We start from the raw sequence: 27,826 nt of genomic DNA on the forward strand, positions 1-27,826 counted from the left end.
GCGGATGTGACATTTCAGAGAAGAGCGCGGCCGCCATTTTGAGATTTCCCTCAGACCCAACACATCACAAACCACGGGAGGAGCGGGTCGAGAGCCGCTGCACAGCATCGTATGACCGGGCACATTCCTCAGAAACAGTCGAGAGGTTAGTTTAAAAATGCAGCGAGGAGCCGCGTCGTGTCGTTGATCGTTTTAGGGGCGTTTTTTTTTTTGTTGTTGATGGGAATAGTTTAATGTCGAGGCCCTGGTAACTCTTGTCTCCGTGAACTTCCAAATCAGCATTAGTGGAAACTGGTTTGAATGGATAGCTTCTCCCTTCCTTCTCCCCCGGTCGTTGGGCAATCGGAGGAGCAGACGGACTGGGAATACCGCTGGCAAACCTGCTAATTGTGTCCTAGCAAATGAGCCTTTGTTTTTATTGTTGCAGCTGTATTACCTTTTGGCTGCCTAGTGTCAGGTAGCTGAACGCTAGCTGCAAACGGGGTATTTGCTTCTCGTTTCCCGGGGTTGAACCGGATTGATTTAGTTCGTTTCAACGGGTCTCCGTCCCCGGAGTCCCAAATCCCCCGCCGTCAGCCAGGGACTTGTACCCAACAAAAGCGCCGAGATTGGGCGAATAGCGAGCAAATACGTCCGCGTTTCTCTACCCGCTCCCCAGCTGACCTCCCCTCCTCACTCCCCGGCGCTGACAGCGGACAAGGCCGAGGTCGCAACAGAGCAGGCCCGGCCGCCGAGGCTCGACCTGTCCACCCCACCTCCACATCCCGCGGCTACACCGCACCAGCAGCCCAGAACCCGGTTCCCCGCCGAGCCTGCCCCGGACAAGGTCGAGGGTGACGGAGATAGCAGAGAGCACCGCATCACAACAGCAGCTGCCAACATGAACCACCACCATACGCAGCAGCAGCAGCAGCAGAAAGCCGGCGAGCAGCAGCTCAGCGAACCAGAGGACATGGAGATGGAAGGTAAGAAGGGTGAACAGACTTTTTTTTGCAAAATGCTTGACATTTTTTTCCTGCTGCATGGCAAATAAGTGAAGTTTTGTTGGTGCAGTCTGAGCGCAACATTACAGTAAACAACAAGGCCCGAGGCTGGCTGGGATAGCCGGTTGAATTTCTGCTGATTGTGCGCCCGTTGCAGCAGACTCGAGCGGAGCTGACCTCATTTTGCGTTATAAGCAAACTGTGCTTAAGTTATCTTCCCATGTTTTTAACTAGAAGTTGCTTGAAAATAAAACCCAATTGGTTTGGGTGTCTTTTAAACCTGCAGATTGGCCGTATAAATCATTCATTCGGCTCGGCTACCGCATTTCTCTTGCCGTTCAGTTTTCGCCGCCGACGCTGTTGTGACAAGCGATCTGATGTGGTTTATCAATTAAACGTCGTGTAGAATGGGAACACAATCTCTAGATTTCAGGTCGTGTTGATCGTTGATAAACTAAAGAATTGTAAACAACGTTGTTTAGTTTTGCAAATCTCATGAATCCATTTCACGGTAGATTAATCTTTCTCCAGTGTAGTCCCCGGGTTGAACTTGACAGATAAAAATACCTGTCTGCATAGTCCATCAACGTTTCTGTGATTAAACTGTAGTTTGCCACTCTGTCGTTTGTAACTATTCGATAGGTAGCATTGCTAGCCTGAAGAGGATGAATGCTAGTAGCGTGTTGGAATTGAAGGCTGCTAATTGCACAGTGAAACGCTCCGCAATTCAATAAATTAGCATTTTATTAAAATCAGATGCGTAGTCAGAGAAAGTAAACTATTTCTTTTTGTAGTTATAAGGCTCTCAAACACAATGAACACAGTTTGAGTGACGAGCAATTCTAAACGGGTAAATTAGCTCCCAGGCCCAGTTCGTTTTGTCATCGCTGGTTAGCATGCTAGTTAGCTTAGGCTAACGGAGGGGGGTGTGTGGCGTTCCAAAATGGTGGCCTTTTCGATTCTGATAGAACGTTTGGGCCTTGGTTGCTAACCCGGTGGGGATTTCTTTATGTGTTTTCCTCAATTCCTATCCTACAGTGATGACGTTTTATTACATGTTTCACCTTGTATTGAATTTAGCATGCTAGTTAGTGTTTGTGTGTACAGCTGATGTTGCCTAATAAGGACCCGCAGATCATTTTGTTGCTACTGGTTGCTAGGTGGCTAACGCGAACGCAGATGCGTCAGTACCAGCTTGTGTTCACCACGATACATGCACTTTTGTCGTTTTACGTTTTAATCATAACAGTTTCGAACCCCAACAATAGTTCAACCTCCCGGATAAGTCCGTTGTTTTATACGTTTAACGGTGTTTCAGAAGAGCCGTTTGCCAGAGCTGAAAAGTGACTGTTAGTGGTGCGGTAAGCCAGGCCCACACAGGAGGCAGCGCGGGGATTTGCTGCTTCATTGTATGGAGGACCAAACGGCTGGGAGCTCTCGCCATTTTTAATGATCTGTGTTTTTGTTAGATCGATTTGCAGTCGGGACGAGCTATTGAAACGTGTGTGGTCTATTTCCTACACATACCAACAGCATAATTGCTACTTTTGTTTTTCTCTTATCGATGTCAACTTTAGGGTCCGTTCAGACTCTCGCTGCGTCATTTAGCCTCAGTGATTTAATTCTTATCTAATCTGATACACATTATTGATAATCGTGTAACACACGCAATAACAGTTACTTTATTCTGTTTTACAGTGACTAAGCATGTCTGTTCATTATTTGCAGTATTAATCATTGTTTTTTTTAAATAGTTGTCTCACTTGTAGCAGGTGCATTTACTAGTCAGCCCCTTTTTAGCATTATACCCTTACAAGTGTGAGAACAAATTGTCTAACATTTTTTTTCACAGTTTATTCTAACACATTGCTATTATTTGCTGTACTATGTCTTAGTTACAGTTGATTGCAGTTTTATCCCACAGTCATTTATCTACATCACCACAGATGAACTATGTTGTGATCAAGGTTTCTGCTTAATTTTTATTGAGCTTGTGTTTACTGTTTCCCAGCTTTGAATATGTATGGAATAAGAAAAAATTATTTTATTTCCAGATTTTTTTTAAAGCATTGCCTAATTCCTGAATCATATCAATCTGGAAGTGTAAAAATGAACTACCTTTACAACCAGGATTTCTTGTCCTATCAATTATAATTTTAAAAATCTTCATATTGTTGTTTACAAAGTGCCAGTGCCTTTTATCTTAATGACCAGAATAGTTTTGTACTGACATCAGTCAAGGCCAGAATAAATATCAGATTATTTTGACCGGGCTGTTTAAGGCAACCAACACCAAATAAATAGATAACCTCTTGATTAAAAAATATAATAGTTTCATGGTTTCAATACCAATATTTGCAAGAAAATTGTGAAATATATTTTAATAATTGAATGTTTTCTTAGCCATCTCTTAGCCTGCCAACTGTAGTTTAAAAAAAGTGTTTTAACACTAATTAACAATAATTTGACTGACCTGTTTTTTTTGTAAACAAGTTTTTTGTTTTCTTGTGAGAGTATAAAAATATTTTTCTCTTTGGGTTTATATTGATCACTACCTCTGTATATCAATCTTTGTACTGGTAGTTGAATTTAAGAGGGAAAAATAGTGAAACACTATAACTATTCAAGAAAAGTTGTATTTGTAGATTATTTTTAATTAGTTTATTTGTAATGGACAGACATACAGCGACATAGACAAACTGAACAAAACAGCAGTCCCATGTTTACGTCATAGTGCAATAGCAACAGCTAATTCGCAGCCCTTGTCCCTAGATGGGCTTTTTTTAAAAAGACATAATTTACTTACCAGGTTTTACATGTCACAACAAAATTGAGCCCATATTTATTTTTCAAATTGGCAAAATGGTGAAAAAAAAATCATAGAAGCATTGTTATTGCCTGTTTTTATTTTTTCCTTTTAGTTGTTTTTTTCTGGTGTTTCGAGCATCCCCTTGTTAGGAAACCACTATCTCAGTGGGGGCGTTATATGGTTAAATATGTGTAGAACCACCTTGATCACAGTAAAAAGCATGTGCTTATAATTCATGATTACGAAGAGCAGTCGAGTGCTGATATTTGAAATCACTTAAATGTTGCTCGCCATCTTCGTCAGAACAGTTTTTCCCCTCATTACTTTTAATGCTGTGGCTTTTCCTAAAACATTTAGAAAGGTCAGAAAGCTTTTGTTTTCCTGAACCTGTGAACACGCTTCCTGAGAATGTTTTGTTTTTAAATCAAAGCTGCCCTTTAGACATTTCACTGTTCCGCTATGTGGGAATATATATCTAAGTAGTAGTAATGAGTTTATATTTTTTCCTGCAGTCGGTGAAATAATGGGAAGCTATAATTGAAATAATTGTTGCATTCTTAAGCAGAAACCTTTATGGGTTCCAGGCGAAACTCCTGCCATAAGCGGGACAAACTTGTCATGCACCTGACTGACAGGCTCCGTTAATGTGGTGTAATCCACTTGGGGGAAACCAGGTCAGCCTCTTGAAGGCACGGTTCAGTCATGTTACCAGATTGACTGGTGGCACTCAACGCTCAGAGCAGCGTCTGTAGAAAAACAAACAAAACTCAGCAGGAGAAGAGATGTCACACACTCAGGGACATATTTAAGAAACCATAGCATCATTGTCATCCTCTCCAGATTTGTATTCCCACCTTGAAGCGACGCTGCTACCATCCATGTTCCTCTCAATCAGCCTCTGCCAAGTCGCCTCGTTCAGATGGAATAAGTAACGTTGTCTGCGAGCGCGTCGTGTGTTTTGTTTAAAGAATGACTTGCTTCTTAATCCTGCGTCCTGTCCATAATTATCCACCCCATTCTTCCCTTCTGTCTTTTCTGTGGGGTTTTTGCGTTCACACACACATTCTTCCTGGTGAGATCAAGCTGTCTACACACACGCACACACACATTGGGAAACACTTGTCGTGTTGCCTCGGCATGGTTTTTCCCCAACAGGGTGTAACACCGTGGAACATAATTTGTTTTGTTCTGACCAGGAGTTGCAACTAAAACAGGAAAAAAAACAACTCGATTTAATGTGTTTATATTCAGAGGTTTTAGTTAAATTACTCAAGAGTGGGAGAAAAAAAACAATCTAGCACATTGTTTATGATGCACAAATGTTTTTCAGATGGTTTCTATTTCTCTCTTTATCCATGCAGTGTTGTCATCATTTTTTTCCCCTTTTCTCTTCACAGCTGGGGAGACAGATGACCCTCCAAGAATCCCGGCCAACCCGGTGATCAACGGTAACGTGGCCATGGCAGACGGGCATAACAACACAGAGGAGGATATGGAGGACGGTGAGGAGGATGAATCCTCATGCTAACAGATGATACTTGGAGAAATACTTTGAGATCTTATAATTTTTATATATTTTATTTTGACTATAACAAATTTTTTAAAGTTGAGCCAATCAGTGTTTTTCTTTATCGCTGGTTTTGTTTCTCTACTTTCGCTCTTTTTTTTTTTGGTTTCTACTTATGCATCCAAGCATCTGTCTTAAATTCGTACAAAGAAACGTACATTAAAAATGACACGTCTTACATTTTGTGACTATCTACTCATAAATTCTATATAGTTTCTATTTCTCGTGAGACTTTTCTGTCAGGCAAAGGTCTGAGTCGCACAGAAGGCAGAAGTGACTCAAGGCAGTTGAGGCTACCGCTAACTACCTGCTAATATACCCTTGCTAGCTACCTAGCTCTTTTCCGCCTATTATTAGTAAGTGTAAATTTATCGGCAGTTAGATGAACAGCGTTTGTTTTTGACACTGGCTCACTTCTGTTGCTAAGCTGTACAATGTTACATGTTTTCAGGGTAAAAAAGCTTGCCACTACCATATAATATATGCTAAATATGCTACATTTCTATTGTGATACAGGGCATAATGGTATTAAAAAGTCTTAAATTTGACTTGGTGAGATCTGCAGAAACTCTGCAAACTGAACAAAAGGGGGTATTATGTTGGTTATCTGCCTTGATTTAGCTACCGTAGTCTGTTTTGAAGTACAGTGTAATAAATACCCTTATTGTGCAAACAAATTGATATTTGAAGTGTGCAAGATCACAATACCAGTCTGTTTACGTTTGTACGAATTACTTTAACTTAACATTAGTCATTTAAATTTAAAGTGTGCTTTCAGCTTTTTAAATGCAACACCTCTGTTTTTCTTAGGTCTGCTTTGAGGACTGTTTGAATATATTTGAACTTTTACTGGACTGAACCAGAGCCGGGTGTTAATACCAGCTAGTTTATAGAGTGAACGTGATGAAATGCATTTAGACTCAACTTTCTCCTCCCTCACTGTTTAAGTCTAGGGTCAGTTAGAGCCGCTGCAGTTTTTATATTTTGTCCTCTCTTGCTCGCCGTCTCCTCGCAGACACCAGTTGGAGATCGGAGGCGACCTTCCGGTTCGTCGTGGAGCGCTTCAGTCGCCTTAGTGAGTCCGTTCTCAGCCCGGCCTGCTTCGTCCGGAACCTGCCCTGGAAGATAATGGTGATGCCGCGGTTCTACCCCGACCGGCCTCACCAGAAAAGCGTCGGCTTCTTCCTGCAGTGCAACGCAGAGTCAGACTCCACGTATGTGACTTTGGTTCCATCCTCTCTCTCTCTAGATTTGTTTTTGTATTATGTTTGGTTGGTGGTGATTGGGAGCTGTCGGATTTTAGTCAATTTTGTTACTTTAGGATTAAATTGATCCAATAACTAGTGTACATGATCTACATGTAGATCCTTAATTTTTTAAAAGTAGACATTAACACAAAGGTCCAATTTTGTTGTTGAACAAGATTTTTCTTTGTTCTTCACAAAATCCGTTAAGCACTTATAAGTGCAGGAACATTCTCGTCTCCTCTTTATAATCGCACTACAATAAAACAAAAAAAACCCATCTACATAGATTCTCTCTTTTAAGGTTGTGTTTCAGTGTTTGGGAAGTAATCCTGCTGTTTCCGTTCCAGGTCGTGGTCTTGCCATGCTCAGGCCATGCTAAAAATCATTAACTACAAAGACGACGAGAAGTCGTTCAGCCGCAGGATCAGTCACCTATTCTTCCACAAGGAAAACGATTGGGGCTTCTCTAACTTCATGTCTTGGAGTGTAAGTACGCAAACCCAACAAGAACTAACAGTTCGGAAAGGTTGACGTTTCAATAAAAAAAAAAATTCTTACCATTTCCTATCATTTTCCAACACAAAACGGGAGTGTAACAGACGACTCGCAGCGTCTATACAGACAGTACGCGGAAATGAAATTTTCTGCTGCTGGTTTCCCTGTTAACTGCCGGGTGATGCATGTTTGCTCAGTTTTAATTTAGTTCATTGTTTGAATTTATGTCCTCTTGTTTTTATATTGCAGGATGTAACGGATCCGGAGCGAGGCTTTATTGATGACGACAAAGTCACGTTTGAAGTCTATGTCCAGGCAGACGCTCCACACGGAGTCGCGTAAGTAGATTTATCCCTCTGCTGGGCTTTACTTGCATCTTTTTGAACTGAAACTCTGATTATAAATCTTTTATTCTTCCTTTTTTTTATTAAACCAGCTGGGACTCCAAGAAACACACAGGCTATGTTGGACTAAAGAACCAGGGAGCAACTTGTTACATGAATAGCCTGCTACAGACACTGTTCTTCACTAACCAGTTACGACGGGTACGGCTTTTTCCTGGAATCTCTTCATTGTTTTTACGTCAACCAGAATCCACATTCGCTGAATTAAAGTCCTGAAGCATTTCTCAGATTCGAGTCATGTTCTTTTAACCACATGAAATTTTTGTGATTTGAATGTTTCATCTCATTAAGAAACAACCTCTGTCTTAAAATATTGCTGTCTAAAACTTGTTCATTTCGTAGGCGGTGTACATGATGCCCACAGAAGGCGACGACTCATCCAAGAGCGTTCCCCTGGCGCTGCAGAGGGTTTTCTATGAACTGCAACACAGCGACAAACCAGTCGGCACCAAGAAACTCACAAAGTCTTTTGGGTAGATTTTTAAAAAATGTTTTTTTGGGGTTTTTTTTCATATATTGACTAAAGACGAGCATTTCATGTTTGTAGATTTGTTCTTTCTGGACTGAAATCTAAAACATCCATTTGGATTTTATGTCTAACTAAACTTCTTTTTGTGTATTCTTATTGCGCAGATGGGAAACACTGGATAGCTTCATGCAGCACGATGTACAGGAGCTGTGCAGAGTTGTAAGTTTTCTCGTTAGTCTTAAAAGTATCCCTGGATGTTTGCTGAATATTTCCTGAAACGCATCATGCCGTATGTGTTCCAGCTGCTGGACAACGTGGAGAACAAGATGAAAGGCACTTGTGTTGAAGGAACCATCCCCAAGCTGTTCAGAGGAAAGATGGTGGTAAGTTTGTCCCAAGTTTCTCTTGTTGTCTGTTTCAGGTTTTGCTCCAAACATGTATAATTTTGTAAACAAACCGACACAAAGCAGACTAACGTGGTTTCAAATGGATCTTTGGACAGTATAGGTTTAAAAATAGAAGCGCGTTAAATCACGACATGATCCTGTGAGAACGATTATTTTTACTCGTCCTGCAGAACGCGTTCTGACCCGTTTGTGTTCTTTCCTCAGTCGTATATCCAGTGTAAGCATGTGGACTACCGGTCTGAGCGGATAGAGGACTACTACGACATCCAGCTTAGCATAAAAGGAAAGAAGAACAGTTGAGTAGCAAGACCATTCTTTTTTTATTATTTCTATTTGTTAGGATTTACATAAATATCTTTTTTTGTTTATTTTTTTTTTCACTAAAATTGATAGTAAAGTGAAAAGAAACCAAAGAAATGAATTGATTTTTTTTTTTCCTCCTAATTTTATCTTGTTCCTAGTATTCGAGTCATTTAAAGATTATGTTGCGACTGAACAGCTAGACGGAGACAACAAGTACGACGCAGGAGAGCACGGTCTTCAAGTAAGTCTTCTAGTTTTGGCTCATGGCTGCTTATTCACATCTTTTTGCAATATGCAGAAAATCATATTTTTCCCCCACACATTTTAGCTGAACAACCACAAACTTTAATGTCTTGCACTGGGATTTCCTGAAGGATGCACTTATAAAGTAGAAGTAAAATGATTTAGGAATGGATTTTAAAGAACAATTGCTATTTGTCTATGTAAGATTATGAGCATTAATTTCAAATCTAGCCCGACTTCCAGTTGCTTTAGGTCTGGGCTTTGACTAAGCCATTCTACCACATGAATATGCTTTTATCTAAATAATTTCATTTCATCGGGCCTGGTTGTATCTTTAAGGCGGTGAATCTCTGCTCCAGCCTTTAACACGGGTATCAGATTCCAGCTTTTAGACGTTTCATTGCTTCAACACACTGAATCAAATAAGTAGTTCATTAGCAGCGCTCTGAAGAACTTTATTGCATGCTGGCATGTTTTGGACTAGAGATGCATCTAAAAGTTTGCAGGAAACCAGGCCTCAAGGACCAGAGTTTTACACCCACTCTGATTAGTTTCCCCCCCACTCCCTATAGTTACGTTCTATTTATTGCTGTCCATTTTCCCATCAGCTCGGACCAGGTTTCTTATTCTCTAGTGCAAAAATGTATCATCATAGCAAAATGCTGCCACCACCACCTGTTTTCATGTTGGGGATGACATGTTCAGGTTGTTGTTTAGATTGAAAAACTTACTTTTTTGGATTATCTGGACCAGAGCTCTTCCTATCATAGGTTTGATCTGAACCATAGCCTGTTGCAATGAGCAATTAATCAACTAAACACATGATAAATTAAAATGAGCTGGATAATTTCCATTCTGATGATTATTTTTTTGAAGGTCAATTTTGTTTACAAAGACATGGTCATTGATTTATTTATGGTCTTGGTTGCAAGTAGTTTTTAATGTTTTTTGGTTTTGTTTTTTAATTGTTTCTGGTTATCATATTTTAATTTTGATACTTAAAATATCTTCTATTTCCAGGAAGCACTCTTTACAAAATGAAAGTTTAAGTTTCAAACACCATTTATCATTTTCCGCTCACTTTATAAATGTTTTCTACTTCATGTTGGCCAGTGAAGTTTTTGGCTGTGTGGTATGGAAAAATGTGAATTTTGGATTTTTCTGTATTTTAGTTTGTCTCCTGTATCACTTTTAAACCAACACCGCAACAAAATGCATCAGTAAATCTTCCCCGCAAATGTCTTAACATGTAATTTTGTTTTGCAGGAGGCAGAAAAGGGTGTGAAGTTCCTTACTTTCCCTCCAATTCTTCACCTGCAGCTGATGAGGTTCATGTATGACCCACAGACTGACCAAAATATCAAGATTAATGACAGGTAAAGCATGACTTCTTTTTTTGTTGTTTCTTTTTCCATCTCCCGTGTCTTTTCTGCTGGGTTTACTCGTGCATCGCTTCACAAAAAAAGCCCTCCTCAAAGTGGATCATTTCCAGCCTCACAGTGGCTGATGCCAGGGTATAATTTTAGAGCGTCTGCTCCATATTACCATAGGTTAAAGGGTGCCGCTCATTTCCAGAAAAGTGTGAACAGAGAGAAAAGCACAGCCTGACCCCACCTACGCCCTGCGATGGCAGGAATGGACTCCGCTCAGATTATTTCTCCGCTCAGATTATTTCTTTAGTTGAAAGAAGAAAGCGAATGGAATATAACCAAATGAGAATGCTGAAGGTTGTTGTGACGTTTTCCCACGTCATATTCCTGCATGAACTATCACTTGCTTTCCTCCCTGAACGCTACGTGTTTGTTTCTTCTTTGACATGCGCACTGATGTTAACCTGTCGATCATTTCCTACTGTGATTCCTCCCATCGTCGCAGATTCGAGTTTCCCGACCAGTTACCTCTGGACGAATTCCTGCAGAAGCCAGACTCCAAGGACCCTGCAAACTATATTCTACACGCCGTGTTGGTGCACAGCGGGGACAACCACGGCGGTCACTACGTCGTCTATCTTAACCCCAAAGGAGACGGCAAAGTGAGTGTCAAGGAACCAATTGTGAGGACAAACTTTTTTTATGCACTTTTGCACCAAAAATTTTGTGGGTGTGGGGTTTTGTTTATGCTACATGTAATAAGGCTTTAAAGCTTTAGATCTGTTCCACATATGTCTATTTTGTGATGTTAAAATTGAAGCATTATGAGACAAAAAATTGCAAACATATTCATTCTCCTTGTTGTGGCACAAACAGACCAAGACACGGGATTGCACCTGCACCGCTTCGACAGAAATTCAAGTCAGAGACTCATGGCTCTCAATTTACGGTTTTCATTATGTTTAAAGATGTGCAGTTTATTCCTCATTTACAGTTTTTATCAGTCATTTCATTTCATTATATCCCAGCTTTTCTACTGTGGCCAATATAAAATAGAATAACAATAGACTATAAAATAAGAATGTTGGTCAAATATTATCTATTAATGTAAATCATTCTGCAACCGAAGGAAAATGCTCAACATGGGGATGTTTTTGGATTTTGTTTTTCCAACAAAATTGTCCCAACATTTGATGCAAATTAAATGAGCCTAAATCATTTAAAGACGTTGTTAGTCTTTACATGTTGTACTTGAAAGATAAAAGAGCACCCTTGTTGGTTAACGACAACTTGTCAAACTGACTCCTTAACTCAATATCAGTGTTCGCGCTGCTTTAGGAGCTTTCCCTCATGGTATTTGCTTCGGGGTGTCCGCGTATCCTTTAAAAGTCTTAAATATATCCACCTAAAACTTAAAATGTCTTAAATTCATCTAAAAAATTTTTTTTTAATACACAAATCACATGTCTTAAATTTTGTCGTGGCAGGGCTGTTTAAGCTTGTATGTAGTTTTCTTTTTTCTTTTTCTTGCGTGACTTTTTTCGTCAGTCAAAAGTTTCAGTCGCAGGCATCGTTGTTTCCTGTGATTCAAGCCTAACCCTAACCCTAGCTGCTAAGATACCTTCACTTGCTGGATAGCTTTGTTGTGTCTATCATGGATAAGTGCAAATGTATCACTAGTTGGCTGGATGATGTCAATATTTGCCACTGGCTCACTTCTGTTGCCAACTCTTATGAGTCAGCAAGACCCCCTTAATCACTTCCGATATTTTTATATATATATATAAAACCATAAATTTGATCCAAACTCAATTGAAATAAGTCTCAAAGTCTTCAATTTGGCTGGCTGAAGCCAGCAGGTACCACGTGTTTCTACCGCTGCTGTTGGCTATTCAACTCAAAACACCACTCCCAGCCATATTTCAAATGCATAAAACATCAGATTATTTAATGCCATGATAATGCTCCATTATAAGGATTTCTTTTAAATGCAGAAAGAAATTTAAATCGTTTGTTCTCAGTGTGAGAGCTGTTCCATAAACTGATAGGCACATTGGAATAGGTCAGTCTTTTCTTCTTTTTTTTTTTTAAAGATCGGCGGTTGGCCAGAAAAGTGTGCACTTCTATAATGCAGTCCCTTGTGTTGGTCTGTGACACAAAATCCCAGTAAAACAGATTTTATTTGTAAAGTGACAAAATGTGAAACAGTTGAAGGGGTATGGATACAAAAACCTGCACACAGAGGTGTGAAAAGTCACTTCCTGACCTGACCCCCCTCTCCACCTATCACTTAATTTTCCGCTGCAGTGGTGTAAGTTCGACGACGACGTAGTGTCGCGGTGCACCAAGGAGGAGGCCATAGAACACAACTATGGTGGGCACGACGACGACCTGTCGGTCCGTCACTGCACTAACGCGTACATGCTGGTCTACATCCGTGAATCCAAGCTCAGTGAGTGAAACCCTTCAATCAAGTCGAAAGCCTCAAGTGAGTTTGGCTGATGGATGTAATTTCTTCTTCTTTTTAACTCAGGTGAGGTTCTCCAGCCGATGACTGATGGGGACATCCCCCAGCAGCTGGTGGAGCGTCTGCAGGAGGAAAAGAGGGTGGAAGCACAGAAGAGGAAGGAACGCCAAGAGGCGCACCTCTACATGCAGGTTCAGGTAGGAAACCACTGAGGCGGTTTTATGCAATATGTAGGAACTCCCCCGTCTTTGATGGGGCTGCGCGATCAATCACAACAACTATTTCTAATTCAATCTTAGCAGCCTCTGCAGTATTAATATTTCAAACGACCATTTGGAATATTGTCCTTAGTTCACTCTGTGCATGGCAGTAATTCACTCAGCCTGCTGGATGCCAAAAGTTGAGGAGGTTTAATGGTTAGAAGTGAAGAAAAAGTGGATGTCATCATGAACAAGATGTGTGGAATACAAGTTTCAGGGAAAAATAAAAGCAGCGTTTTACTTATATCTCTGTAGCTTGAAATCATTGGTCTTTCTGGGACAATCAGAAGGTTGTGGGTTCGATTCCAGCTTGGTACTTGACCTGGGCATCGGCATATATGTGTGTTTAGATGAATGTGGCTGTAATTAAAAGTGCTTTCATGTTTGTTTACCACTCATTTAATAGAAGCAATTTGAGTGATTATTTTAGTTGGTTTTGTAGTGTTTCGGTGACAAATTTGATCTTTTCAATCTGACTTGAGGCTGGAACTTGTGAAGTTTTGTTCTTCAGGTCCATGCAGGGTTTTAGTTTAATACTTTGGGGTCCTCTCCCAGCCCAAACTAATATAGTTTGTGTTCATTTGTTGACTTTTTTGCCTCGCATGAGTTTGTGTGGTTCTTTAACCCACTTCTACTTTGATGGACCACTTGGTTTAAATATTTTACTTCCTTAGGAAAAGAGCTAAAGCTGATTTGTTTTACTGCTATTATTTTTCTGCCACGGGATGTAAAATCTGATTTTTGTTTTTGAATGAAAGTACAAATGAATAAAAAGCGGAACAAATAAAAGCAAATAATTGTTAAAAAGCATTGTTTTTAATATTTACTTGCAAATAGGCTTGCTGCAATTAGTCAAATGCATGACAAATTAAAATCAGTGCAATAATTTCTACTTTGAAGGGTAACTTTGTTTAGACATCAAACCATTTTAATTGTGGTTTCAGATGCGTGTGGTTTTTATTTTATTTGGTTTATTATTTTTGGTTGTTGTGTTTTTATTTTGGATATTTAAAATATCACTTGGCTCCACTGTTAAGTGTTCTTTACAAAATTAAAGTGTGTTGGTCTTTGAGAGGATTGAACTTGCATTATTGTGCCATTATCAACATTACTTGAAAGTATCCACAAAACAGCAACATTATCTTTATCAAACTAAGTACTGTGACTATTTATCATCCAGCAAAATTTGTTATTGTGACAGATCTAGAATGTAAATAAATAAAACGGAGAAATCAAAACATTCTTGGAAATATAATAAAATAGCCCTTTCTCAGTTTTATGTCGATATTAGATCACATGCAGGCCTAGTCAGTCCTCAGATGAGGTTATTCTTCTGGGCTTATTTATGTGTAAAATACTAAACATTCCATCATTCTTATTCTATGTTTATCTATCTTCTACATCTAGATGGTGACAGAGGACCAGTTCTGTGGACATCAGGGCAATGATATGTACGATGAAGAGAAAGTAAAGTACACAGTCTTCAAAATCCTGAAAAGTTCCACCCTGCAGGAGTTTGTCCAGAACCTCTCCCAAACCATGGTGAGTCGCTCATGTTCGCCTGAGGCGCAGATTTGCACAAAACATAAAAGCTTCTTTTACCGTAATATATTCTCTAAATCAAAACCACAAAATTCACTTTGCACAAAAAAGCTGAACCTCTAAATCATGCTGGTATTTGTTGCTTTTTAACCTCAAGTCAAGGTGGAACTTACCGTATTTTTCGGACTATAAGCCGCTACTTTTTCCCCACTCTGAACCATGGGGCTTATAGCCCGGTGCAGCTTTTCTGTGGATTTTTCTTCCACCGCCAGGGGGCTCTTTAGCAGGAAGTGAATCATTGGAAGTCAAAATTGGAACTCAAAGAAAGAGCTAATTTTCATTTAGAACAAGCACATGCTAACAGCAGGCACGACGGAGAAATTTCTTCAAACTCATATGATGCAGCTTTTAAGTTGAAGGCTATCGATCTGGCAGTACAGGAGGGAAATAGAGCCGCTGTACGTAAACTCGGCGTGAACAAAACCATGGTTCGGCTTTGGAGGCAGAGGGCTGTGCCTTAATAAATCCAGCAGATTTATTAGGACGCTGCCCTCTGTTGCAGAAAAGCAGAGAGCGGCTTTTCTGCAGAAAGAAAAAGCTGCTTATAGACCAGTGTGGCTTATATATGTACGTTTCCAGTTTTTTGTTTTTTTTTTATCTGTAGGTGTGGCTTATAGTGTGGTGCGCTCTATAGTCTGGAAAATACAGTAATTTATCTTGCAGATTAAAGTAGTTCTGTTTTTACTCGAAGCTCTGCCAAAAACAACCACTGTTTGAAGGCTTGTTGTTTTTCCTGTTTGCCTACAAAGTAGAATCTAAACTGTCAGAAGAAAAAAAAAGTGCACAAACATTCACTGTAACGTTCATTCCTTCTGTCTTTGTTATTAACAACTACAACATGTCTCTGTAAAGTCTTCTAAAGTTGAGCATTTTTGTGCTACAGGGTTTCCCACAGGACCAGATGAGGCTTTGGCCCATGCAGGCCCGCAGTAACGGAACCAAGCGACCCGCCATGCTTGACTACGAGGCCGATTGTAACAAATCGGTACGTGTTTGTTTTGGAAAGGTTTTTCTGGGTGTGTTTTCAGCAGAGCTACTTGAGTTGATCAGGTTTTGTTTGAGTCACATGCCTCTAGTCGTCCTGATTTAGGAGGAAGTGTGTTTAAAGACGCAACTAAAAACCACAAATAAAAATCCTTGATATTGCGGCGTCAGCACTCTGATCAAACATTGATCTTCAGAAATATGCGCCTGTATTGTAATCCGTTATTTAAAGGACAAACCAGGTAGCAGTTCTTCAAATCAGGGTTTGAAATTTAATTGGGTGGTTTGGAAAGTGCTTGATATTCAAACTGCATGGTTTGTAATAAAGTGCAATTTAACGTTTGATTAGAAGTATAAATTTTGAAAATGTTATTTTACAGTTGAAACCAGATGATTTCATACAATTAATTAAAACACCAAAATTTTTTCCCCCTCATTGTTTGAAGTCAAGTCAGGCTAAACCTTTCTGGTTTTAGGTTCGGTTAGAATTACCAAAATTATTTGTAAGTACCAGAAAATTTAGGGAATAGAGACTTCTTTTTGGTAGCTAATTTTTGATATGTTTACCTCTGAAGTGTGGTGCTGGTAAAGTTTGAAAAGTGCTTGAATTTTTCTGTGGGAAAGGCGTACGAACCCTGAGAAATAAATATTTGCTGCTTCTTTATATATTTATTCTTTGGGAAATGCCTCAAACTATGACGAAAGGTCACCATTTTGGATGTTTGGTTTTGTTTATTAGATGATCGACTTGAGTGACAATGAAAACCCCTGGACAATATTTCTGGAGACTGTGGATCCAGAGTTGGCAGCCAGCGGAGCCACGTTACCCAAGTTCGACAAAGACCGTGAGTTTTACTCATGTCTGTCATCCAATCATGCATCCTTCTGTAACATTAAATATCAATATCTCAGGGTCTCTAAGCATGTTTGATCAGATTCAATAAAGAAGGTCGACATGTTCTTGTAAACCTGCCTTCTTTATCAATCCATTCTGTCTTTATGCTTTAAAACTTGAATGATCAAGACAGGATATTAGAATATACAGTACAGACCAAAAGTTTGGACACACCTTTCTAATTCAATGGGTTTTCTTTATTTTCATGACTATTTATAAGGCAAGAAATCCCACTTATTAACCTGACAGGGCAGGTTGACCTATGAAGTGAAAACCATTTCAGGTGACGACCTCTTGAAGCTCATCAAGAAAATGCAGAGTGTGTAATCACAGCAAAAGGTTGCTACTTTGAAGAAACTAGAATATAAGGGCTATTTTCAGTTGTTTTACACTTTTTTGTTTAGTGCATATTTCCACATGTGTTATTCATAGTTTTGATGCCTTCAGTGTGAATCTACAATGTCAATAGCCATGAAAATAAAGGAAACTCATTGAATGAAAAGGTGTGTCCAAACTTTTGGTCTGTACTGTACATCTTTACATCTTTAAAGTATCTTTTGAAAATGACAAACTTTAAGCATTTATTAAACATAATTTTCATGAAGGTTGCACTTTTGTTTTTAAAAACATTAATTTTATTGTTCTGATGTAATATTCTAATTTTAAACATTATGTTTCTATCTGTAAATGGAAAATCACTAACAAACATAAAGGCTTTCTAACATCCATCTCTGTGTAATTAGTCTATATCTGATTCTGAAATGAAGGGGCTTTTCAATAATATTCTAATTTATTAAATTGGTCTGCAGTTGAACTTAATTAACTTGGTTGGTTAATATGTATTTTTAAAAATTAATAAACTTTTTTTCTTTTTTTTTGTAGATGATGTCATGTTGTTCTTGAAGATGTACGACCCCAAAACCAGAAGCTTAAATTATTGTGGACATATCTACACACCTATATCCTGCAAAATTAGTAAGAATATCTCTGGAAGTTTATCTCTAATATCTTTTATTTTGTACTAAAACAATTTATTCTGCTCTGCCCAGGAGACTTGCTGCCAGTCATGTGTGAGAGAGCAGGGTTTCAGCAGGAAACTAGCCTTATCCTCTATGAGGTGAGCTCTGTTTGTGGCGGTCGGTTTGGATTTTCACCAGGTTGCCACCGGTTTGACTTCATCCTGCTTTGATGATGATTTCGTTGCTGCAGGAAGTAAAGCCCAACCTAACAGAGCGGATTCAGGACTACGACGTCTCTCTGGACAAGGCCCTGGACGAGCTCATGGACGGGGACATAATTGTCTTCCAGAAGTGAGTTTTGCCGTTTATTTCAATCAGTGGCGTTTTCCAGCTGTACACTCGGGTCAGAATGTTGTTTCTATGCAGCCTGGAAGAGAGGGGGGGTTTGGTTTTAGACGTGTCAGATCTGGATGTGTGTGGGAATGGAAAGGAGAAAAATATTCCCAGAATTTAACAGGAAAATTCTGGAGTTGTCTACAAGGTCTCTCCAACCGTTCGTCCATCTGTCCTTCCTACACTGGTCCATCTGTCTGTCCATCTTTTTATCTGCAAAGTCATAATTTGTCTATTTTGCCTTCCTTCCTGTTTTCTTTTTCTTTTTGTCCTTTTAGTTTTCCTGTATCCTTTTTTGTCTTGCGTTCTTTTATCTTTCCTTCATTAATGCTTTTTTTATTCCATCCTTTTCTTTCATCCTTTGTGTCCTTCCTTTCTTTTGCTTCCCCTTCTTCCTTCTATCCTATTTTACTTTCATTTTTTATCATTTCTTTTGTGCTTTTTCCTTCCTATCCTTTCTCCCTCCATTTTTTTCATCCTATATTCCTCCTTTCTGTCCTTCCCTCCTTTTTTACATGTTATAGTTTTTACATATTTCATGTTTTAAACTGTAGAAATATTCACAGTAAATTCAATTTGATATTTCAGACCTTTTTACTTTTACTGCAGCACGTTGAGACTGGAACAGAACAAAAAATCTGAAAATTTTAGCCTGGAAAAGTGGGGAGTTTTGACATGAAGCAGGTTTAGGAACTGTGTTTGGATACTTGCTCCTTACTCCAGTTTTTTTAAAGCTGAAAAACTGTGGTCATCTGTAACTTTGTTCATCTTTTAATCTGAAGTTGTTATGATTTTAGATGTGTGTGTGTGCCTTTTTGGCTTTATGACTGATTCTGTCCACATGAAACAGAAACAATTTTGTTCCTGATTTATCGTTGTGTCTCTAATCGATCCGTACGGTTTGTTGCTCTGTGAGCGGCGCTTTAATCTCGTTCTCTTGCCGCTCCCACGCAGGGACGACCCAGAGAACGACAGCAGTGAGCTGCCCACAGCAAAGGACTATTTCCGGGATCTGTACCACCGAGTTGATGTCATTTTCTGTGACAAGACCATCCACAACGACCCTGGCTTCGTAGTCACGCTCTCGAACCGCATGAACTATTTTCAGGTGCGGTTGCTCAGCTTGATTAATGCTGCCTGAATTGAGGGGTGACCTCTTTTCATCCCTTCATACAGCTAAATTGAGCAAAAATCTTGTTTTTTCTCATTCTGAAAGGACGTTTAACAATATTAAAGTTAAATTTACTTATTTAATCGAAGTTGAACTCTTCTCGGGTGTTAAAGTACAGCTAGCACTTTGAAAATCTTCTTATTGATGCAAGGATATATGAAGGTCTTCCATGACGTATAAATCTGATCTTTATTTCCTTTCTTTATTCGTCTTATTTGCTCGAGGCACCTGACAGAGACGCTGCCTGACAGGTGCTAACCTTCTTGTAATGTGTGTGTTTTTGTCAGGTGGCCAAGACAGTCGCACAGAGGTTGAACACAGATCCGATGCTGCTGCAGTTCTTCAAGTCCCAGGGGTAGGAGGCTTGTCCCATCCACACACTGACACACAATAATTCGTCATAATAGTTTTTTATTTTAAAATAAAGTATAGAATATGTGTATACTGTAAATGAATTAATAAAACATAAACCAGGCATAATAGTCATCCAAATCTAAAGCCATAAAATGTCTTCAATTATATTTAGGTAGGGGTTAAATTTGTTTGTTGGTCCATTTATTGCTTTTTTTTTTATATATATGCATTTCATTCAGTCGTTTGACCTGTTGCAGTTTTCGCTGCAGTAAAAGTAAAAATATTTAAATCAGGTTGGGCCAATTTATTGCCCCTGAAGTGATTTTATTCGGCCTCCAACAACAAGTCAACAATGGTTAAAAAATAAATTAAAAAAATACTAAAATGGAAAAAAAGTTAAGACCCCAAATTTTTGAAAATTATCCTTTTTTATTCAGCAGTTCAGGCAACAGTTCAAGTTAAATTTTTTAAAAAGGGGACAATTCCTATTAATGAATATTCACATGTAAATACATGAGATATTAGCCAGGTGGCTGATCTCCATATCTAGTCCCATTGGCAGGTTGATGTTGAGCACAATAATAAATACCGAGATTAAAAACACAAACACTGCAAAATAAGAAATACAGGAAAAAACCTAAAAGCTGTACATCTTTCCATATGCTCAGCTTTGACATTTTGACTTTCCAAGAGCCGATTTTTAAGATGCTTTTTAAAGTCCAACGCCCTTTTTTATGTTCTGGCTCTTTTGTGATGTACAGATTTAATAACAAATAAGCTTTATTGTAGAGCAAGTAAAATAAAACACCAAAAAACCACAATAAACAAATGTTTCCCTTTTTAATTTAACAAATTTTGTCACCTACAAGTACCGTATTTTCCGCACTATAAGGTGCACCTAAAAACCTTTAATTTTCTCAAAAGCCGACAGTGCGCCTTATAATCCGGTGCTCCTTATATGTGGACCAATATTGAGCCACAACAGGTCTCGCAACTACGGTAAGCAGCCGCCGACTTCATTTTCCCCCGTAGAAGAAGAAGCGCGCGGTGCACGCTGGGTTTTGTGTAAAGACCCCAAAATGGCTCCTATTAAGAGACACGCTTACGACGCAGAGTTTAAGCTCAAGGCGATCAGTCACGCAGTAGAACACGGGAACAGAGCAGCAGCCAGAGAATTTAACATGAACGAATCAATGGTGTGGAAGTGGATATATATTGTGATTGCACAAACGTTTGATTTACCGTAACAGTATCAGACTGTTTTTTTGTTGGTTTTTTTTTTACCCCTCCAGGGGGTCTTTTGTGGGCTCTAGTGTCCCTTATATGACAGTGGGCTGACAGGAAACGGGGAAGGAGAGGGGGGAAGACATGCGGCAAATATCGTCGGGTCCGGGAGTCGAACCCGCGACGGCCACGTCGAGGACTCAAGTCCTCCAAATATGGGTCGCGCTAACCACTATGCCACCACGGCACGCCCATCAAACGTTTTTTACGTGTTTATTGAATCGAGGAAAAGTTCCCCTCCACTATATGTTACACCTTGCTGTTGTTAAAAGATAAACTGTGTCACGAAAATACCACGTCACTTACTTTACCTCGGGGAAAATAATCAAACAGATGTTTGTTCATTTTGGGAATGAACGGAGTTTTCAGAACGCTGGTTTGTAATATATTAATAAAGTTTGACTGACCTATCTGACTATTTTGTTGACATTCCCTTTAGCGCAGTTCCATCTAATGGATGCATAGCGTAACCCCAGCCTCTACTGTAGCATCTATTCTATGCGCCTTATAATGCGGTGCGCCTTATATATGAAAAAAGTTTTAAAATAGGCCATTCATTAAAGGTGCGCCTTATAATGTGGTGCGCCTTATAGTGTGGAAAATACAGTAGGTTAAATTTCCCAATTTTTGTCCCCCGGCGCAAAAAGCTTGATTTAGATGATCTACAATATCCAGTCTTTTAAACGTTTTCCAAATGTCTTAATTGAGTTGCGTCTTGGACTTGCTTGCTTTCTGTTTGGTCATTTCCAGCTGTGAGAAATGTTGTGTAACCTGTCCCCCCTCCACCTCTCTCTTTGTTTTCCTCTGTAACTCCTCCCTCTCACCTCTCACTCTTCTGTGCATCTTGCTCTCCATGCCAACTTACACATCTTCTCTCCTCCATGACTCCCCCGCGCCCTCTCCCATCTTTCTCCATCCGTTCTTCCTTCCCTTCACCGCCCTGCCCCCCCTGCCTGGTGGTGTGGTGGCCAGGTACAGGGACGGTCCAGGGAATCCTCTCAGACACAACTATGATGGGACACTGCGAGACCTGCTGCAATTCTTCAAACCTCGGCAGCCCAAGAAGCTTTACTACCAGCAGGTGGGAATGCTTGGATGTTTGATTTCTTTCCTTTTAATTGTTATATACCGATTAGCCACATTTGTGCCATCAGTTTATTTCCCCCCCATCGAATTTGGATTTTGAAAGACGTTTTTCTGAATTACATCGGCTAGAAAGACGTGTTAAAACTCTGTTTTCCCGTTTATCGTGAAGGTGTCGTCACCCGCTGTTCTGCTTTCGCACTCGGATGCAGTTCAGTGGGTTGTCGGTAGATTGTCCAGGCTGAGCTAACGAGATTTCGGGCTTACCTCAGAAGGCTTACACCAACCAGCTAAAGTTAGAAAATACGAGAGCCCGGTGTGTTTTTAAGTACATAATCAGTTTAATCCTATTGTAGTTATACATTCAATTGCCCTGTTTTAAAGTCTGTAGCTTTTCGTTTGGTACAAAGTGAACCACCTGTAGCCTAACAGCTGGGAAAGAGAGAAAATAAAACATTCTGGGGAATTACCCCCAGTTTTTTTTTTTTTTTTTGCTCCCAGGTTTATCCATGAGTCATTACTGCGTTTTTTAAATCTTTATTCTGATGATCACATTTGGGTCAAATCCTTTTTAGATGAGTACAAACGTTAGTGATGGAATGAGGTGAATCACAGGCAGCCTGTGCGATCGAATAAAAACGCGTTTTCCTCTTCCTGTGCTCACAGTTGAAGATGAAGATAACAGACTTTGAGAACAGGAGGAGTTTTAAATGCATATGGCTCAACAGCCAGTTCAGAGAGGAGGTAAGCCACATGCTTTGATTGTTTTGTTCAACTAAAAATGTAATATTTCTGTGTTACTTATACAACTGGTCAAATGTTTGTTTGTCTTTTTCTCACACACGTTTGTTGCAGGAGATCACCCTGTACCCTGACAAACATGGCTGTGTACGGGACCTTTTGGAAGAATGTAAAAAGGCAGTGGAGCTGTCTGAAAACGGCTCTGAGAAGCTCAGGTATTTATCTCCGAATATGCGAGACACCGATTTTCTAAAACTAGAAAAAATACAAACTTGATCAGGATTCATTGTGAACAGCAGAATTGCTGGATTATTTTTTCTGTAGTGTTGTTTATTTTGCCAGGATTAATAATTGAGAAACATTCTACATTCAGTTAGGTGCACTGATTTGCTCTTTGTCAACTTCACTCACATTGTATTTTTTTTAGGTTTACAGCCAATTGAGGGTTAAATTGATCTTTTTTTAAGAAGTAAGACTGGTCTCTCTCACACACAGCGGTCTGAAAGAAACATAACTTCACCTGAGTGGCTCATATCTCACACACAGAGGTGCAGCTGCTATTATAGTCTTTTATTTCCAAATATTTTCAAAACTCTTCATTTTTTAATTTATTTTCTAAAACAAAAATCAAAGTGGAATTTGGTCCTAATTTGGTGTGACTTTTGAGGTTGTTACAGCCTCATCAAATATTAAATCTTCTCTCCTCTGACATTTACTAGAATAGACATTTCCTACAGATGCCTTACATGTTTGATTTTTATTTTCCACTTCTGGATAAGTATGGAAAAATGTAAATTGGCTATCTTGACGTCTTTATGTCTTCTGTTACTGAGCCGTTTCTTGCTGGGGTAAGGACATTTATTCTTAACATCACAACCTGGGTTTCTGTCAGTCGCTTAGATCATTTTGTGATTTGAGTTACTAACTGCAAAATATGTATTAATTGGAAAAAAAACATAAAAACAGATCTCTAAAAAAAATTCTTCTAGACTTGGTTTGATTTAAACACCAATCAACATGTTGATACTTTCACTAACCGTGACCATAAGGATAAATATTTATGTTAAATGTATTATTTCATGTGTTCAGCTGATGCAAGTTTATCTACTTGGAAAATGGAAACGTTTTCCTGAAAAACCTTGAAATAAAAACAAAAGAACCACAAGAATATTTTTCACCTTTTTAATGACTATGCTGTCATTTTTAATTCCTCATAATTTCTTGTATTTCACAGTTTGAAAGCGTTTGAACATCTGCGGCTTCACATCAATATCTCTTCTGTCTCCCCTCCCTGCAGGCTGTTAGAGATAGTAAGCTATAAAATCATCGGGGTTCACCAGGAGGACGAGCTGCTAGAATGTTTATCTCCTGCTGCCAGTCGCACCTTTAGAATAGAGGTAAGTGTGTTTGGAGGTGTGTGTATTTTTAGCCGCTTCGCCTCCTTGAGCTGCATCTCCGCTGCAGAGCTGCCAGCCCTGACGCGCCCGGTTCAGTTTGCTTCTTTAGAATCAGATTAGTGTTGCTTTGGTTTTTCTAATATTCCAGCTGCAGAATAAATACAACCCAGAATTTTTTCACACACACACACACAAAAAAAATAAAAAATTAAATTTTCTACAGGAGATTCCTTTGGACCAGGTGGACTTGGACAAGGACACTGAGATGTTGATCCCAGTCGCTCACTTCCACAAGGAAGTCTTTGGCACCTTTGGGATTCCCTTCTTGCTCAAGATCAGACAGGCATGTGGCGCCGCTTCGTGTCGAATGTTTGTCAGATGGTTTTCCTTCATCAAGTGACTTAACTTCCTGCATCCTCCCTGCAGGGGGAGCCGTTTAGGGAGGTGATGAGGAGGATCCAGACCATGCTGGACATCCAGGAGAAAGAATTTGAGAAGGTGTGGTGTCATGTTGTTTTAAAAAAAAAAAAAAAAAGAGAAGTAAAAACAATGTGCATCATTTTTGTTATTTATTTTTGCGTGTTTTTTTTTTCTTTTTGTCTTTTTTTTCCAAGTTTAAGTTTGCGATTGTGATGATGGGCCGGCATCAGTACCTCACCGAAGACGAGTACGAGGTCAACCTGAAGGACTTTGAGCCACAGCCAGGTATTTCCTGTCGCTGAGATTATTCCAGTGCCGGCAGCTGTGCAGGAATATCCACAGTCCAGGATGTTAAGCATCACAATAATATACATATGACTCCCTGTATATGAGTTTCAGTTTTAGGCTTGAGGTCACTAACATTCAAAAGGGATTTCCTCTCCACAAGGAACTCTTAGTAACATTTGAGCAACCGAAAGCTGCCCTGCGTTATCAGTTCAACCACGTTCTGTCACAAATAGGTTTAAAGGATCTTAGGTGACCTCTAAATAAGCTTTTTTTTTTCTTTTTTTTTTTGCCTAATATAATGAAAGGGAGAGCAAACGTTAAAGCGGTATTTCGGGATTTCAAACAGTTAGTTACATGTGGTAAATAATTATTGGTCTGGTCATTTATTAAACTTGGGAGATTATTTACAGTGACGCTCTGCCAATAAACTTCCTATTTTAAGCATTAACAGAACTTGTGAAGAAGCCTCTGGCTGATGGAAAATGGGGAAAGGGGAGGCCAAGGTTGCTACTAACTCTTTGGAAAAGTCTTGAATTTGCTTTTATGATTTTCCAACCGTAGATAAGTACGGGAAAAAAGAAAGTACTGCAGAGAAATGTTTGTCTTTTTGTTGTGACAGAACTATTTACTCTTATCTAGTTTATTTTTCTTGTCAGACTTTTCTGTGAGGCAGAACTTTGAGTCGCACGTAATGGTCTATGTGTGACTCAAGCGATTGATGCTACCGCTAACTAGCTGCTAATATACCCTTGCTAGCTAGTTGTCTTGTTTGCGTCTATCATTGATAAGTGTAAACTATTGCCAGTTGTCCGGGCGACGTTCGCCTTTGGCACCGACTCACTTCTGTCACCAACACGTGCGATGCGATATACATTCTAGAAAAAAAGACCTGGCAAAATATAATTTGCTGTCGTGATACAGGTCTTAAATTTAATTCATAGTGGTCTTAAAAGGTCTTTAATTTGAGTTGGTGCAGAGATGCTGGTGACGGGGCCTTGTTTTGGTCTGAAACACATTTTCTTCATTTTGTATTTCCGGGAGATGTTTCCGTATCTTTTTTTTTTTTTTTTTAATCGGGCAGCAGCCAAGTTGCCTCACACCCTCTGTGGCATCTTGTCCTCCACAGGTAACATGTCCCACCCGCGGCCCTGGCTAGGGTTGGATCATTTCAACAAAGCTCCAAAGAGAGGTCGCTACACATACCTGGAGAAAGCAATCAAGATCCACAACTAAAGCAGCCTAGCCCCCCTCCTGAGCCCTCCTGCTCCTCCTCCTCCTCTTCTTCGTTCTCCTCATCTTCCTCAAATCCTTCCTCCCTCCCTCTTTCCCACTTTAACAAACCATAACCACAGACTGTAACCAACCGTGTGTGTGTGAGTGCGTGTTTGTGTGCGAGGCTGTGTGGGTGTGCGTGCTTGCTTGTATGCCTGTGTGTGTTCATCACTCTTTAACACCTGCCTGGACACCTCTACAGCTCCGCACCGGCACTACGTCTTCAGCGACACAGGATCTCGCTGCAGCTGACAGATTATTCTTCAAAGGAAAAATAAACTGCACCAACCACCTCCTGACTGTTTATTTTTGTTGTACATTTTAGGGTTTTTTTTTTTTTTTTTTTAAACTGTCTCCCTTTACGTTTGAAGCTGTTCGGCTTTTCTACCTGTTCACTGCCTGCTTTTTGTTGCCTGTCTTGAAGTGGGACATGTAAAACTGGGCTTTAAGATGAATTTGAAAAGCGGAAACTGCGTCTTTTCTCCTTACTTGTTTTTTTTTTTTTTCCCTGTCTGGGCTAAGGAGGATTGTTTTAAATGAAGTTGCTTGGAGAGGAACTGCACCGCTATGTATTGAATTTGATGAAAAGATGTTTGCTCAGAGCTTTGTGGTAGTTCCTTCTCCCATCCCATAGTGCAACAAAAATAAAAAGCAGTATTTCCAAGTTTACACAATTCTTTCTCACTTAGTTTGGTTGGAGGACAGTAAATCTGTTTGGTTTTTTTTTTTTGCAGATCTTGTATGATAAAACTTTAAAAAAAAATCTGCAAAACGGCATCTGTTGAAAATAAATGGAGAAAACCCAGAATTGTCTCTTTAATCTTGAGAGTTGGCACTTACTGTCGCAGCTTTCTCAGGACCGTCTGTTTTTCGTAACAATAATTCCTCTCGAATCACACGTGCACAAACACTTTTGCCCTCCACGCCCATCCTCTTTTAATAGTTCGTCAGCCATTCCTCGAAACACAAACACGCACACACCTCCTTCCTCTCTCCCTCCCTCCCCACTCTCCCTCATCTCTCTCGACTCTGTCGCTCTCTGGTGGTTAAAAGCAGGAACTGCATCGTGCTTGGTCGAGCTGCAGTCCCTCCAAGTTTGAGGATTGTGTAGAGCCAAAACCAGCATTGTAAGAAACACTTTAAGCCCTCTGAATCCCCACCCCTCCTGTCTCTTTTTATTATTTTTAAGCACAGATGGAATGCACCCCTTAAAAACGCATAGCTGGCTCTGTAAAGACGACATTTAAGAATTGTATATTTAAAAATATGAACGTGTAAAATTTAAGAGAAACGCCTTTTCTTGTTGGGTACAGAAGGAGCCAGGTGTTCATATTTCTTGTGTGTAGATTTTTTTTTATTATTATTTTCTTTTTGTTCCTGATGTACCATTGACAACTATCTTTTCTTTTTCTGTTACCTACAGATTTTTTTTCTTGGAAAAACCTAACTGCAGTGGTTTGTCTTGTTTAAAAACCTTGCGTACAAAGATGACCTGCAGAATCACCTTGATTTGATCTTTTCCGGTTGAAAATCATCAGTGTAGCAGCAGTGTACGACAACTATTCCTGTATATTGCCTTTTTGCTGGAAAATATATGTTGAATAAAAATTTTCTATAAAAATGAGAAGAAAAAAAAAACAAACTCGACTGCTACTGGTCCATATGGGGCAATGCGCTGGTGAAGCAGTAGTTAGTGGTTATCATCCAGGATGCACAGCACAGGATGTTGCTGTGCTTTTCATTACAAGATCAGTACACACATAGCCAAATAAATTATATGCAGCACCTTCTTTGAGGACATTAGTAAGCAAACATCTTCATGAAGACCAAGGAACGCATGAGAAAGATCAGGTTGGGATGACATCTAAAGCAGGGGTAGCCTACAGGATGAGATCCAAAGCTTTGAACAACTTAAAGAACTGTTTTATCGACTGTAATCCCACTGAGGCATGACCGTTC

The 27,826-nt window shown here is 39.6% G+C and overlaps 1 protein-coding gene across 7 annotated transcripts; it reads left to right on the forward strand.

Moving 5' to 3' along the window:
- Positions 1 to 27,494, forward strand: usp7 (ubiquitin specific peptidase 7 (herpes virus-associated)). 7 transcript variants are annotated; one of them, XM_028041548.1, is made up of 32 exons: positions 1 to 145; positions 693 to 965; positions 5,190 to 5,294; positions 6,375 to 6,573; positions 6,954 to 7,092; positions 7,351 to 7,439; positions 7,538 to 7,646; positions 7,848 to 7,978; positions 8,139 to 8,193; positions 8,277 to 8,357; positions 8,586 to 8,676; positions 8,843 to 8,925; positions 10,194 to 10,303; positions 10,803 to 10,980; positions 12,605 to 12,749; positions 12,831 to 12,961; positions 14,432 to 14,566; positions 15,510 to 15,611; positions 16,350 to 16,455; positions 17,388 to 17,480; positions 17,555 to 17,622; positions 17,715 to 17,815; positions 18,812 to 18,965; positions 19,316 to 19,383; positions 21,639 to 21,747; positions 22,416 to 22,493; positions 22,605 to 22,705; positions 23,788 to 23,887; positions 24,111 to 24,230; positions 24,314 to 24,385; positions 24,502 to 24,592; positions 25,722 to 25,887. In XM_028041548.1, exons 1-32 carry the CDS (start codon positions 112 to 114, stop codon positions 25,826 to 25,828), a joined length of 3,558 nt encoding a protein of 1,185 aa, XP_027897349.1. In that variant the 5' UTR covers positions 1 to 111; the 3' UTR covers positions 25,829 to 25,887. The 7 variants fall into 7 exon arrangements, with proteins under 7 accessions (XP_027897349.1, XP_027897351.1, XP_027897352.1 ...); XM_028041550.1 differs by having other exon boundaries at positions 21,645 to 21,747; XM_028041551.1 differs by having other exon boundaries at positions 10,803 to 10,959.
- Positions 27,495 to 27,826: the final 332 nt, after the last annotated feature.

This window comes from Xiphophorus couchianus, chromosome 16 (assembly GCF_001444195.1).
Source record: "Xiphophorus couchianus chromosome 16, X_couchianus-1.0, whole genome shotgun sequence".
In the NCBI taxonomy this organism is placed as follows: Eukaryota; Metazoa; Chordata; class Actinopteri; order Cyprinodontiformes; family Poeciliidae; genus Xiphophorus; species Xiphophorus couchianus.

Coding starts and splice junctions, on each gene's coding strand:
- usp7 (XM_028041548.1), top strand. CDS start 112: ATGACCGGGCACATTCCTCAGAAACAGTCGAGAG. Junction 7,647..7,847: donor TCACTAACCAGTTACGACGG/GTACGGCTTTTT, acceptor TTCATTTCGTAG/GCGGTGTACATGATGCCCAC. Junction 24,593..25,721: donor GGACTTTGAGCCACAGCCAG/GTATTTCCTGTC, acceptor TGTCCTCCACAG/GTAACATGTCCCACCCGCGG.